Below are 15,612 nucleotides of genomic sequence, written 5' to 3' on the forward strand. Positions count from 1 at the left end.
GTTGTTGCAGCACGCGCTACTACTAAGTAGATATAGCAGTAGCGCGTGTCAACAAACGCTACTGCTAACCTTTAGTTGTAGCGCCGTATCAGTAGCGCGGTTACCCGCGCTACTGATAGGCCAATAACCCGCCCTACTACTAGGCTTTTCCCTAATAGTGTGGCGACCTTGCGACGATGGAGAGGGGCCGGTCCATGATGTTCATGGGGCACGATGATTCCGACACGGCTGACAAGGAGGCAATGTTGTGGATTGACATGGCCGCCCACTAAGCCTCGGACTCCGCAAGGTGGCATTCAAGGAGCTCTCCCCCAACAAGGAGAAGTTTTAGCTCTAATCTAGTGGGAGTATTGTATAATTAGGCAATTTTATGTTTAGTGTTGTAGCATTGTATAATTAAGGTACATTTATGTTTAATGTGGTAGCATTACATAATTACAATTTGGAAATCCAAATTGGCTCCCAGGAGTGCGTGCAAAAAATAATTTTCAAATATGAAAGAAATCCCAACAATTGTTTTATGTGCTTATAGTCGCATCCAAATGTTACTTGTAAATTTTTAGGGAAAAAGGTTAAATATTTTGCCTATGAAAAAAAAAATTGAAAACCAAATGTTACCCCAAAATATCACCCAAATATTTTTTCCACCGACGTAACACTACTGCTCCGTTTCGCATGAAAATTGTCAAGCATGCTTGCGAAACTAACACAAACATCCACAAAAATTTCGGTGTTATTTGAAACTATTTTACCACTTTTTTGTGGTACTGTTCATCCCGGAGCAAATGCTCCCGGGAGCCAAAACCCCCCTCCCCGCCCCATTGATCAATTTGTGTTTGAAATGAATATTTGTGCTGATTTGAGCATTTGAGGCGTTAAGAATATGGGGAAGGGCAAGGTGCAAAAACCTTTAACTCCTCAACATTTGAAGAGTTAAGTTTTAGACGGTCTTACTTTTTATGATTCTGATTCAAAAGGAAAGAATATTTCATGATTAAACATAAAACAAGTCGCAAATTTATTTGGAAGAAATTAAACTTATGACATTAGGGACCACACCTTCTGCATTGACGACTGCGTGTCATTCCATGACTCCACGCTTTCATGTTCCTTGTTGTGACTTCTCCTGGAAGAAACAAAGTCAAACTTTTGCTGAAGAAAATTCATTTTTTATACGTTTACGGCTCAAATAAATACTAAAGGTTCCTGACATTTTTTAAGTGTTCTTCTCCATGACCTCGATTACTAGTCAAAACAAGTTCATTATGAAAACACAATAATTTACAAAAAGAAGTGGAAGTTTTTATGAACCCTTTGTAGGTATTATTGTGTCACACAGCAGAGATGTGATTCAAGAAGTGCAAGAGGTTAGTTCAGGTTGTCGATGACTTTAATCATTAATTTGTCTGCCGTTGTGCTAATAATGCTGCCGGCGTGTAATGGGCTGAGTCGGGATTAGAAACCGTACCAGTTAATTGACTGGGAGTTGTTATCGGCCTTTTGCTTTATAGCTTCCTCAGACTCTTGTTTTTGACTTCCAGATAGTTCACTTGATGTGGACGGGTCCTTCCCTCGGACCGAATGCTGTTTTTCTAGAGGGCCATACTCCTCAACAACGTATGATGCTTTTAAGCTGACATTACTAGGATGCTCACCAATGGCGATCTTGAATGCAGACTCTGCAGCCTGCAAGTCATGTTCCTCGGCACCAGCAGTTGACCCAATTACTCCAACAATCTCCTGGACGTTTGACAGGTGCTCAATGCCGAAAAGCAAACAACCATACTGATCTCCTCTGTGGGCATTGAAACCTAGCTTCATCCTCTGAAGATTGGGCATTGCTCCTTCCGCAAAAGACAGGTGTAATACACCACACCCGAACTCAAAATACTCTAGAGCAGCGAGTGCTCCCGTTGCAAAGCTGATTTGTTCTGTAGTTCGTTGCTGGACGTACAACGCAAGAACAGTGAGGGCTGACAATCCCTGAAGGTTACTGATGTCATCCATTAGCAATTCTCTCACAACAATTTTCAGAACGCAGAGTTTGGTAAGCCTTCCAATCCACTTGGGGATTCTACAAATGGGAGGCAGCAACTCGATTGTCTTCACTGACTCAGGAGGACTGCCCGAGCCATCCAATGAAATTGTCCTGCCCGAAGAACTAGGAGGAGGATTCAGGGTGACACTTTTTAGGATGCCAGTCACATCGGGGAGTTCTGTCCCACCTCCGAGACGGAGGTGCAACAAGCTCTGAAGATGAACAATATCCGATGGAATAGTTGCTACTCTTGCATTTATTTCAAGTGTTTCCAACAGTTTTAAACCCTGCAACTGATCTGGCAGCTGTACGGTGTCATTGCATGTGACTTGCAAATATCTCAACAGAAGCAATTCAGAGATACGCCTGAGGTTTACGCCTGTGCTTGGTTGATCAGCCCAAATATGGAGGATCAGAAATCGAAGAAGCTTAAACTCTGATATGGAAGGCAAGCAGCTCACCAGTCCATTATAAGCAAGAGATCGTACTTGCGACTGTCCAATACGTGCTGGTGTAGTTGCATATGTTGCACCGCCGAACTGGAGGGACAGACGACTAACCTTGTTAGAAAACCGTAACGTCCTTTGAGAATAATCTATTACAGTGACAAAATTCTCTTCTATGGACTTAGATGTAATAATATCATGTACCATGTGATGCACCGCATAGTACAAAACCTCATCGCTATAGTCTATGTCTATATGTTGGATCATGCCCATATTAACAAGCATATCAAAATAGCTCCCAGCAACTTCCATTTTCTCTTTCTCTGTTGGCGCACGGATGAAACCTTCGGCCACCCATTGCTTCATTATATCTTCCTTCAAGATTAAGTAATTCTCCGGGTACATACTAAGATACAACAGACATGTCTGAGCACAACTGGGAAGACTTTTGTAGCAAAAAATCAGTACTTCTTTCAGTATCTCATCAGAAGTTGTATTTGTTGGCAAACAGTTTTGTATTTGCTCCCAGTTCTCTACTGTATTGGCTTCCCCATAGCTTGCTAGGATACTGGATATGCTGATAATTGCCTGTGGTAAACCAGCACATCTTCTTATAATCTCGTCTGGCACTTCATTTACGTGGCAAGAATGTTGTTCTCCAGAGCCAAACACTGCACTTGTGAACAACTCTTTCGAGTGACTCTCGCTAAGAGGTTCCATCTTAACCATGTACTTGGACTGATAACTACAGCATGCAAGAGCTACATCCTCAATTTCCGTTGTTGCTATTATCCGGCTGCCATGATTACCCTTCGGGAAAGCGTGGGCTGCAACATCCCATACTGATGTATCCCATAAGTCATCAATTATAATGAAGTACCTGGTAATTAAACAAAGTTGGCTGCACACAGTTATTTCGGTGCTGCACTCATAAGTTTGAGTACTTAAACTTACATATCGGGTCAGTACCACCCTTGCAAACTCGTAACACTTTCATGCAAATAGAAATGCAAAATTAACGGATGAGTGCCGAAAAAGAGTTTTTATAATAAACAACAATAAGATAAGGGTATCTCCAACAGCAACCCAAAAAATTCTCCCGCATCTATCCGCGGACAGGATGACCAGTCCGCGCACACGAATGCGGGAGGCAGCCATCCAACAGTAGCCGTATACATTTTCACAACAACTCGAACCACCGGACGAAATTTGTTGAAACAAATCTGGAATTCATACAAACACAACCGGATTTCATTTCATATAAACATGACATATTTCATTACAAATATATCAAAGCAGTCCTAGGCGGGCTCTGAAGTATAACTAATACCTAATCTAATTGACCGCCGACGTCCGGTCCCCGTCTTCAGACATCAGCCCCGAGAACTGAAGTTTCACCGTCTCCAGTTCCGCCTTGGTGCTCTCCAGCTTCACCTCCGGAGCCCAGGAACTGAAGTTGTCCGCCTCGACGTTGCTGACAAGCGACTAATCGGTCGAAGATGCTCAGCCCACCAAGCTTGGTGTCGACGGGAGGGGAGGAGTGGTGCCCTTCGTGGGACAGGAGCGGTGGCGACCTACCGTGCACTACTCTTCCTCAATGCCGGCGGCGCCCGTGAACGTGCCGGCTTCTTCGTGGTCGTGGCGCCAGGGCGCGGCCTCGGTGATGTCCTCCTCGTCGGCGTCGCCGAACAACACCTCACCCGCCTCATCGTCGCACTCCTTGCCGACGGCCGCCACTTCCGCCACCCGGTACCGCCAGCGGGTGAGGGGGATCTCGTGGGCGGAGCGGGAGGACTCGAGCAGCGCTTCTTGCTGCATGCGCCTCCCAGAACCACTCCTCCCGCACCATGTCCATATAATGGGCACGAGGCTCGAAGATGGTCATGGTGCAATGCACCGGCAAGGGTGGAGCGCAGGAGGAGGGTGCCGCAGAGGAAGAGGAGGGTGGCATTGGCTTGTTGTCGGAGGCGTCCTCCTGCTGCATGTCGGCCTGCCAGTCGGCAGCAATGGCGGCCATGGCCTTCTTCTGCTCCACCATCAACCCGCCCCAGAGAGCTTTGGCGGCGAAGGGGTCCATGGCAGGCAGTGATGTGGAGAGAGATGACCATGGCTATAGCCGGGGCACTGGGGCAACGGTTTATATAGCACCGGTGGGCGACAGAGGGACGGATTGGTGGCGCCCGGGAAGATTGCCTCGGCAACTGCGTGCCATCAATGCGGGTGGCAGACGGACGAACGGACGACCGTCGTGTCGTTTGATCGCATGGCAGTCGCCTGCACGGGAAGCGGCGCGGACGGCGCTCTCTCGTCCGGCGCGCCGCTTCCATGCGGACGCCAGTGAATGGTCGCGTACGCTCTGGCCAGGCATGAATGCGGCTGCTAACCAAAGATGCGCAGGAGGGGCATGGTTTTTTGGTGGGCCAGGACGGTCAGAAGCGGGCTTGGGATCAGTCCGGACTTCCGCAAACTTCCCCCACTTTTGTCTCCGGTTTGCGGGAGAAACCACGTTCGGACCGTGCCGCGGACCAATACAGGACCGCGTGGATGGTTTCCATAGTCTCGGCGATTGTGAAAGGTTTGCGGATCGGCGTTGAAGATGCCCTACTATCCAGCATCTATTAACTGGGTTTGTGTTGCTTCACACATAGCTGGGTGTAACTAATGTAGGAGTGCCATCATGCGTATCGGCTATGAAAGCATGAGTCACCGTCCAGGCAAGGTCAAGATGATGGGACCGTCAAGAACAGAAGATCACGAGAGTATCCACAAACAAATTAGGCTCTGTTTGGTTCATAAGTCTTAGGATTTTTTCTAGTTCCAACTAAAAAGTCCCTAGTCTTTAAAAAGTTCCTTCCTATTTGTTTCTAGGGACTAAAAAGTCCCTAGTCCTTCCCTAAAGGTTATTAAATGACCATGTTACCCCAAATATATAGAAAAATAACAACCAAACAACACCATGGGGCGGCGGGGCAATGGGTGCAGGGAGGGCATTGTTGAAAAAGTCCCAAAAAAGACTCTCCTTGAGAGTCTTCTTTATTTAGTCCCAAAAAGTAACTTTTAGTCCCTAGTTGTGCCGGCTGTTTGGTTAAAAAGTCTCTAAGAAGGACTTTTTCTAGTCCTTATACCAAAAAATCCCTGAAAACAAACACCCCTTAGTAAGTGAGAAAAACGCATAGACAAATCATTGAATTGTATCTTCAGAAAAAAAAATCAATGCCTTGTTGTGTCATTGGGGCGTTGAAGACAGCACCACAAAAATACACAGGCACGCTGACGCACATGACACGGTAAATGTTTCTTTTAAGAATTCAATGGTGTTATAACATGGTACAAGTATTATTAAATAATCATTTCTCAACATTGGATTTAGAGTTTTAAACATTCCAATTAGAGAAATGATTGAGCAGTTGGAAAGGCAAATTGCTCTTAGTTGGAGGACGGCTGATTTTAATTAACTACGTTCTCACAAATATGGTTCTCTATATGCTTTCTTTCGTCCAACTCCCAAAAGGGGTCCTGCAAAAACTGGACTATTTTAGATCCAGATTCTTTAGGCAAGGAGATGGTGAAAAGAAAAAATACAGACTGACCAAATGCAGTGTGGTTTGTAGGCCGGAAGACCAAGGTGGCCTGGGAATTCATGACTTGCAAATCAAGAATGAGGCCCTACTTAGTAAATGGTTGTTTAAACTTCTTACTAAGGATGGTATTTGGCAAACCATGATGCGTAACAAGTATCTAGGCCAAAAGGCGGTGTCTCAGACATATTGGACACCTGGCGACTCGCACTTTTGGACTGGCCTAATGGAGGCAAAGAAACATCTCTTTCGCTTTGGGTCTTTCGCGATAAGGGACGGGTCGGAGGTTCGTTTCTGGCAAGACATTTGGCTAGACAATGCCAGTCTTCGAGAACAATATCCAGCCCTGTACAACATTGCTCGCGAAAAGAATAATACTATTGCGCAAGTGCTCAGTTCATCCCCACCCAACATTTCGTTTAGGCGAGATTTGATTGGCCTCCGACTTGTTTCATGGCACAATCTTTTATCCCGTCTGGATTCGATTAATCTTAGACAAGGCCGAGATGTGTTTCACTAGAACCTTACTCCATCAGGGTCATTCACAGTAGACTCTATGTATTGTGCACTCATGCATTCCGAGGTACCGGTGAGTAATAACAAGAAAATCTGGAAGTCGAAGATTCCACTAAAAGTTAAAATCTTCATGTGTTATCTTCGCAGAGGAGTTGTTCTAACCAAAAACAATCTCGCACGACGCAACTGGCCTGGGAGTAAGAAGTGTTGTTTTTGTACTCATGAAGAAACAATCAAACACCTGTTTTTCCAATGCAAGTTTGCATGTTCTATGTGGTCAATCATCCAAATAGCGTCAAATTTGTATCCGCCCACAAGTGTCGCCAATATTTTTGGTCATTGATTGGACGGTATTCCAAATAGATTGAAAACGCTAATACAGGTGGGAGCATACGCCTTACTATGGTCGCTTTGGCTATGTAGAAATGATTTGGTTTTCAATGATAAAAATGCTTTTCCTTTGCAGGTTATTTTCCGTTGTACGCACTTGCTTCGTACGTGGTCTACGCTACAACGAGCGGAGTACCAACCGCTGTTCAATATGGTGTGTACGCAGTTGGAGCAGGTGGCTACGGTGTTTTTTACCCAACATGGGTGGCAGCATAATCTCTGGATCGGTCCACCATCCCTTACGGCATAGGCATAGTGTCGGTCTATAGGACTCTACTGTTATCGATTTGTCATTTTTTTCCTTTCATTTTGTTAGACTTTACGTGTTTGGCTGTGTGCGTCCTAGTTATGGAGAGGCCGGGTGTTATTCATAATGCTTTGTATCCGCTTGATGCTACATTTCAAGATAATAAAAGCGCCCTTTATCAAAAAAAGAGTTTTAAACATTCATTCTATGTGTCTTTTGTAATACCTTTCGATGTCCACTTGTTGTTTCTCTAGGATGCAAACAACTCACACTAGGGCAAAACACATAACACACGAGATGGATTGAACGGATACTATTTTCATGACCTCCCCTAAAGCAGCATTAAGCGACACGAGGTTGATGTTTGCGAGTTTTCAGCCGCCTTGGGAGCCGCGCAACGAGGCTTGGCCAACCGTACAATGTTTTCCTAGCTTGGGCATGTGACGTGCAATGAATCCCTTGTGATGCCTTGGCCCACACAAATCCCTTTCATACACATCACTTTCACCACATGTAGCAGCAAGTCTCAACATTGCCTTTGCCTCTCGCATACCCCTTCCAGCCAGTAGCCTAGCCGTAAAATCCCTCGTGTGCCCCCCACTTCGCAACAATATTGCAACACCTACGACACCGTCGTAATAGCACTAGTCGCCATTCATGCTGTGCTCGGGGGTTTGCAGCATGGCCCATGTTTTACTCACATTGCAACATGCCATAGTTGCAACCCATCATTTGCGACATGGTTCATGTTGTACTCGGGGTTTGCAACATGACCCATGTTGCACTCGCGCCGCAGCGTGCCTTAGTTGCATACCATCGTCTGCAACATGATCCATGTTGTGCCTAGGGTTGGCAACACGATCCATAATGCGCTCGCGTTGCAACATGGCTTGCGACCCATATTTGCAGCATGGCCCTTGTTGCGCTTGGGTTGCAACATGGCCCATGTTGCTCCCGAGTTTGCAATATGACTCATGTTTCCCTTGCATTGCAAACACTCCTTGGTCGTCCCTCAACCAGGTCGGTCCGTAACACGGCCCATGTTGCAAAGCACGCGTGTGTCTGGTGGAGGGTTGTTCTCCACAACACTATCAAAGGCAGATCGATAGGTCGTGGAGGATGCATTCCCAGTTATCACCCACATGAACTCGAGCATTTCTCTTTTTTGCATTCTTGCCGCATCATTGCATCTAGCTTGCAGCAATATTGACCAGCCTTGCGAACGTGATTTTTGTAGTATGGTAGTACGACATTGCAGCAGAAGAAATAAATAGTGGTCGTTGGACTTGCAACATCATGCATCTAGCATGGAGCAACACGGTTCAGCTTTGCAGCGTTGCCCAGATTTTGTAGCATCACTATACAACTCTACATCAGGGAAAAATACAGCGTTTGACCTTGGAGCGTCAGGCGCCCCAGCTTACAACAACACAGTTCGGCCTTGTAGCATTGCGCATACAATTATGACCGACCTTATGATTTTGCACATACAAATTGCAGCAACACCAACTGCCCATGTAGCCATCGCATAATCAACATTCCTATGGAATAAATCTCCATTTGATCATAGCAAAAACATACAAAAACAAATATGTATGTCGTTATATATAAGATAAGGAGCTAGCAAGGAGAAATACTTGCGGTGCATCAAAACACTTTAGAAGCATCATAGCTCGTCGTCACGGCAACACGACCAAGGATCACACACATCACCGCCACCATGAGAATCGCCGAAGAGCGAAATGGGTAGCTGGACACCTGGGGTGCCGCCCCGGCATCCCCAACCGAACACTTCATGGATGCCATAACGCAAGGACACCTCCCACCAGAGGAGAAGCACCAGCCTCCCCCACCATGATGTTAGTCCCTACCCTGACTTGGATGGAGGTGCCGAAAGACGGGTAGCACAACCGGTCCGATCTCTGCAGCAACGCTGCAATGGCCAGAGCAAGGCGGCCCCAACTTCATATATAGCAACCAATCCGCTTGATGCCACACGGAAGAAGCCGGCCATAGGAAAGGGGGCACAATCCAACCCCTGCACCAACATAAAGCCCGCGGCACCGGCCACTTGCCGTCCTACAACATCTGAAAGGAAAGCCGCCACTGCCCCATCAAATCTTGTCTATACAGATCCAGAAACCCCATGGCAGTTGGCAACTCTAGCCGCCAGGGCACGACACGAAGAACAACCATGGCCTCCTCTAACATCCTATGCGACGAAAACAACCACCGCCCCCGTCAAACGTTGTCGCCGTGACTGAACCACCTACATCCCATTTACCCACAAAGAGGGGAGGGTCACCAGCCAGGAAACTCACCCAACGACGGAGCAGCGCACACGCACATCCACGTCAGCCACACGCATTGCCGCTTCGCTGCAAGCCAATGCATTGTCCCACATCTCCATCGGCCAAGGCCCCTCCCACATGCTTCTCGAGCATGCAACAGGGAGAAGGAATAGAAATGGTACAGATAGGGGTACAACACATGACACGAACAGAAACGGGCGCGAACATGGTGCCCGGAGCAGAACGATGAGGGATGCTTGGCCCGAACAGAGGATACATCATAGCTAACTTACCAAACCCGGACCAAGAGCGGCAACGCCAAACCAACAAGAGCACCAACATCTCGACGACCAAAACCGGAGACACCACGAGCGAGCAAGATAGCGCCTTCAGGAAGGAGGACGACGCCGAGACACCGTCGCCATCCGATCTGGATGAACCAGACCTAGGGTTTCCCGTGAGCTCGAAGGGGGGCACAACCGAGGGCCTTGACAGCGCCTCCAAGAAGGAAACGACATCCCAGACGCCGCCGCTGCCAGCATCGGCAAGCCGAGCAGGATTTTCTCCCTGGCCTGAAGCTGAGCAATCCCATAGCCACCATATCTGGAAACAAAGATGAAGAAGCCAACGCCAGTCGGAGCCACCATGTCGGAAGGGGGTTGGCGGGGCTGCATCTGCCGTCGGAGGGTGGCACCACCTCCGAACCCACGAGTATTGGACTTGGCAAAAGGGGGGCTTTGAGGAATACAAGGTAGGGCAGGTGACGAAGCAAACCACGAGGGGGGTGGGGCGACGGCGATTGGCAACGCCGACAAGGTAGGACTGGTGGTACGTAGATCCTAGTTGTCGTGGCTATAGTCGTCGAGAGATCGGGGACCAAAGCGAGATGGAAGGGCAGTTGCTGGGTTGCCGAGACCGGATCCGCCCGGCAGAGGACGCCGGTAGCCATGGACACCGGAGGGACGCGGGTCCAAGGTCGTCGGGGCCGGAGCAGTGCCAGCAAGTACCCTCCTTGAGGGCTTCGTGACTGCCACTAGCACTGTAGACTCATCACCACCGCGAAAATCGTCACCGTGGCTCGGGGGAGAGGACGGGCCGCCGGTGACGAGGGGGGGCCGCCTGCAGGCAGGACGGCCGCGGACACCCCTGTGACCGGCCACAGATCCCGCGCCCAACCAAGGACAATAGCACCAGCAAGGCTGGGGTGTGCAGGGATGGGGAGGGAGGACTGCAGGGGGCGGCGCCCTGTGGCTGTAACCAGCACGTCGCGCCGTCGACAGAAGCGGGCAACAGTTGGGTGGGGGGCGCCCGCGCAAGAGCCTATTGATGCTGGGCGCGAGGGGGGCGCAGGGGACGGATCTGGCGTGCACGACCTTGCAGACCGATCCTCCAGCGGCGGCACAATAGAGGCGGGCGGGAAGGTGCCATGCGGTGGCGGCGGATCTGGGGACGGGGCGAGGTGGGGAAGTGCGTTGGGGGGAGGGAGAACGGGTCCGCCCCGCCGCCGCTCTCCCGAGGCGCGGCACGGCTTGGCCGGCCGGCCCTCCGGCGGCGGCGCAGCGGGGGCGGGTGGATGGGGAGGTTTCCTGGTGGCGGCGGACGTAGTTTCCCCCGTGTCGCCAGGGAGGGCGTCGCGGGGCGTTTCCAGTCGTAAACGCTTGTACCAGTACTCCCACAAAAGACTAAGGGCCTGTTCGGATCCACTCCGCTCCAAAACTCTGCTCCGGGAGCAGGCGGAGCTGACCCGAACGCTGCAACTCCCTGGAGTCGATAGAGCGGAGCGGAGCGATCTGTAGTTGGAAATCGCAGAGCGAGGCATGAGGTGGTCCGCAGATCCTGGAAGCGAAGGAGTTTGTGAAATTTACGGCTGACTGCCACCGATAAGTGACATACCGGTTCGTTCGTGTTAGACTAGTCACGGTGGGAGTAACTTCAGTAGTAACATCGAGTCCAACTCAGCAAATTTGCTTATGTGGCAATGAGTTAATGAGGAGAGAGGTAATAGTAGTAACTTAGCTAGTTACTGTAACATCACATGTCTCAATGCAATATGAGTCTACAACATAGTAAATGAAGCTCTGCATGTTACCACACTTATGTTACTACCCACTATAAAGGTAGTAACATAGTCTCTGGATATGTGTATGTTACTAGTGTATGTTACTCTCCATTGTGGCTATTCTTATGTCTCCCACTCTCTCGTGCCTTTTCTATCCTACCGCCTCCCCTCAGTATGGGCTACAGCCCAGATTGGGCTACAGGCCCATCTCATGAACCAGAGGAGCGGAGCGAACTAGCCAAACACTTCCCTGGCTCTCACGATCGATGGAGGAGTGGGAAATCGCTAGGAGGAGCTGGAGCGTAGGATTTGGTGGAGCTGGTGGACTACCGAACAGGCTCTAAGAATGTATCCAGTCACGTTTTAGTATTAGGTACATCCGTATCTAGACAAATTTAAGACAAGAATTTTGGGATGGAGGGAGTAAATAAAAGCTCGAATTGTGAATCATGGAGGAATTACGCCGTTCAATCTACACCGACCACCACAAGACTACGTCATGCGGTTTGAGAAATTTTCCAGTTAATCACACCGATCTACCCATCTGGATGTTGCTAACCTCCTGGAGACATTGTCCGTCATTATATTGTTATCTTTGGCTGCACGCGGATATACATATAAATTGTATGTGATAGTACAAACAATTACGTGTTTTTTGTTGTTGTTTTTAGGATGCCATTTTGTTTTATTTTTATATAGCCGACAAATCATCATATTATATATGTGACAAATTTACAGATGTGTATTGACCATGTATACGTTTTCACACACAAAATATTGATTTCCTTTCACACTTTAAAATACCAATTATTCTTTTCACAATACCGGTCTCCAAGGAGCCGGTGTCCTCTTCGCACTCGGCAGTTGCCCTTTTATTCACAGGATGCTAAGAATGAAATCAAGCCAGAACAATTTGTATTCTCTAATGTAGACTAGCATATATGCCTGTGCGTTGCAACGGGAGAAATACCATCAAATTATGCAGGTGTAGTAGATATAAAAAATTGTATGAATCAAATGCTAGAATGAGATAAGGACTTTTAGAATGTCATTTCACAAACTATGTCTGACTGATGTCATAATGAGATAGGGGACTTTTAAAAAGTCATTTCAAAAACTAAAAATGTGATGGTCTCATCACAACTTGATTTTCTAAGGCGCCACAACAAAATATTTCTTGGCTTAGCAAAGTGCATTTATGGACCTTGTCTGAGCTAGACTGATGAATGATGTGTCTCGCCTTGAGCTAGCATACTGGTGTTTACCATTAATAATACCGTGGTACCAGAATAAACATAGCCATGTATGGAGGCAAAATAGACATTTAGTCATTTTCATATAGCTTACAAAACTAACCCATAATAAGAAGTTGTGTCAATTTTTTGGGGGGCTCAGCACGGGACAAACCACATAAACCTTTTTTTACCAGACGTGAGCGACTAAATAAAATAATAAAAAGATCTCTGCAGATCCACTAATAAAAAGTGGTGGGTCGTTTTGTTCATTATTTATGGAACTGTTTAATATTTGTGAACATTTTCACAAATTTCATGGACATTTTTTTCGAATCCCGAATATGTTTCGAATACTGGATCATTTTTTAAAATCATGAAAATTTATTTGAAATCCTGTTTTTTGTTATAATATGCAAACATTTTTTTGAAGTCAACATTTTATGATTTTCTGAATGTTTTCTGAATTTACAAACAGTCTATGAGTTACCAATATGGTTTTTCAAAAAACTCACAACTTTTTGAAATTTGGTTCTTTTGGAGATCCAGAATTAATTCAAAGAAGGAAAAACCAAAACAAAAATGAGAAAGTGAAAAAGCAAAAACAAAATAGAAAACAAGGGGCGCCAAGTCCCGCACATGGGCAGACCCATTATCCCGTGCTATAGTGAGAAAAAAGGGGAGAAAAGGGGGCAAGAACCAGGGATCAAACCCTGGTCTCCCATGTGGATGACTGTAGACTTAGCGATTGCGTTGTCTCTGTGCTGATGTTATATGGCTGTATCCATCTATAAGAACAGTAGCCGGTGGCGATTTTTTTTTTGAACCAAATATGCGTGGCATAGTTGGTAATTTATGGCAAATTCGGAGCTAAATCTGACGACGGACGACCAGAAGCACTAACCGCTTTATTATTAGGAGGAAAGATTTAGCTAGGGCTTGCTCCGCTTCACCCCATGTATCTGCACTCTTGACTGCTCCAATTTTATCCCGAATCATTGGGATCAAACCAAATCTCTATCCCCCCAACTGAAACAAGGCATTTCCGCAATTTTGACAGACAACAACCAGACGAAACTAAGTCGGCGACACAGCTACTGGGGTGCGGCATTTTTTTTTGCGGGTACACGGAAGCTAGTTTGTTGGCGATGAGGCTGTACACAACAATGCCTAAGGTGGCCTCCAGGGACAAGAGAGGAGGGTAGACCAGCCTTCATTTTTCTCCCAAGAGAGGAGGGTCAATAATCATTCAACAAATGAAGAATTCATTTTCTCGCAAAAAAATGATTATTGACCCGAAAAGAAAGGAAATTGTCATTTCCATTGCAGGTCATATACCTTTTACTGAACATGGATTATGGTGTAGTCTTTAGATTGACACTTTGCACCCTAATTATTTTTTCTCTACACCCAGACTGCTATGCTTTAAATGATCTTTAGTGTTTTAGCTGTGTGCACTTTTATAGTCAGAGGCAAGGAGTTTAACAAAAATTGAGATGGAGATAGGAGTTGAATTGTTGTGAGGTTTTATTACACCCTCTGGTCCATATTAATTGACGCAGATAGTACAACTTTACTAGTAGCATATTTAAGCGTAAAACCTTATTTTAGTAAAAAGTAATAATAATTGGTGTACCAATATAAACATACAAAGATTTCCTTCATTTGTGAAGTTTAAGACACCTTATTTTGATATAAAAAAATGACTTATTCTCAGAATGACGGAACTTCTATAATTAGATAGAGTTTGTGTAATTAGTTATATACCAATATTGAAAGGTGCAGGTGCGTATATTATACGGCCAAGAAAACACGAATGGAGTATACCTTTTATCCTTCAGATGCTCGGTGAGGTCATGAATGAGGTCGTGCACCTCATTAGCGTCGGGTGGTTGGTGCGGACGAACTTGTGCGAGTATGCTCCTCAGGATCCTCCTCATGTCAGGTTTCTTGGCCGTCCGCACAAAAGCTCGGCAGTCGAAGTAGTCCCCCGGTTTGTGCTCCCGCCATAGCTGTTTGGCAAGCGTGGTCTTGCCGATTCCTCCAACACCCACAATGGATAGCACCTTGAGCTGCTCATCCCCATCGGTAAGAGTTCTGCAGAGCCTATCAACCACGCCGCCCTTGGCATGGAGGCCGATGTCTGGTTTCCGATCGCCAACCACCGTTGGGATCGGAACGATATTCATACGGCGGCTGGGGACGCTCTCAAGCTTGTATCTGTCGTACCGTCCATTGGCCTCCTTCACGCGTGGCTTGAATATTCGTGACATCTTATCGATCCAATCTGCATCGGTGTCGACACAGTTGATCATATCATAGGATAGATCGCGTACCTCCTTCATCCATATCCTCGCTGTAACCGGAGGATCTCGTGCCTTGGCGAGCTTCAGCAGCCGGGATCCAAGTTCCCGGATCTCATCCTTGAGTTCGGTGTCCAGGAACGCATCGAGCTTCCCGTAAAGGGAGCCCATAGCGCCCAGAGACGCACTAATCGGAGGCAGCAGATCCATGTCGATCTCTCTGCAACAGAAACACTAGAGCGGGGACCAAATTAGCAAGACCACCACATCGCGAGCTCGGAACAAGAGGGAGGAAACAAGAAAAAAAATCCTCACCGGCCGGCCTTGCTAGAAGAAGGGACCGGAGGGACCAGTCTTGTTTGGCTCCGAGGACTTCTACTGAGCCATCGCCCGGACGCTGACGATCTGCGCCCCGCAACTGGCCTTGTGCAACGGGCTCAGCAGGCGCAACACTTGTACTCGTCTGGTGGAATTGTGTGGGTGAAAAGCTGTGATAAAGCGAGCCTCTGGCG

General features: G+C 47.3%; 1 protein-coding gene across 1 annotated transcript in view; it reads right to left on the reverse strand.

Annotated features, from left to right (window-relative positions):
• Window positions 1–15,559, reverse strand: part of LOC119361761 (disease resistance protein RGA5-like) — a 23,181-nt gene extending 7,622 nt beyond the window's left edge. The window contains exons 1-4 of the mRNA XM_037626904.1: window positions 15,416–15,559; window positions 14,625–15,334; window positions 1,469–3,364; window positions 1,060–1,126 (exon numbers count right to left, since the gene is read on the reverse strand). Of these exons, the coding sequence (XP_037482801.1) occupies window positions 1,060–1,126; window positions 1,469–3,364; window positions 14,625–15,310 (2,649 nt within the window). The 5' untranslated portion in view covers window positions 15,311–15,334; window positions 15,416–15,559. The remainder of the gene's footprint in view (window positions 1–1,059; window positions 1,127–1,468; window positions 3,365–14,624; window positions 15,335–15,415) is intronic.
• Between the last annotated feature and the right edge of the window lie 53 nt (window positions 15,560–15,612).

This window comes from Triticum dicoccoides, chromosome 2B (assembly GCF_002162155.2).
Source record: "Triticum dicoccoides isolate Atlit2015 ecotype Zavitan chromosome 2B, WEW_v2.0, whole genome shotgun sequence".
Lineage (NCBI taxonomy): Eukaryota > Viridiplantae > Streptophyta > Magnoliopsida > Poales > Poaceae > Triticum > Triticum dicoccoides.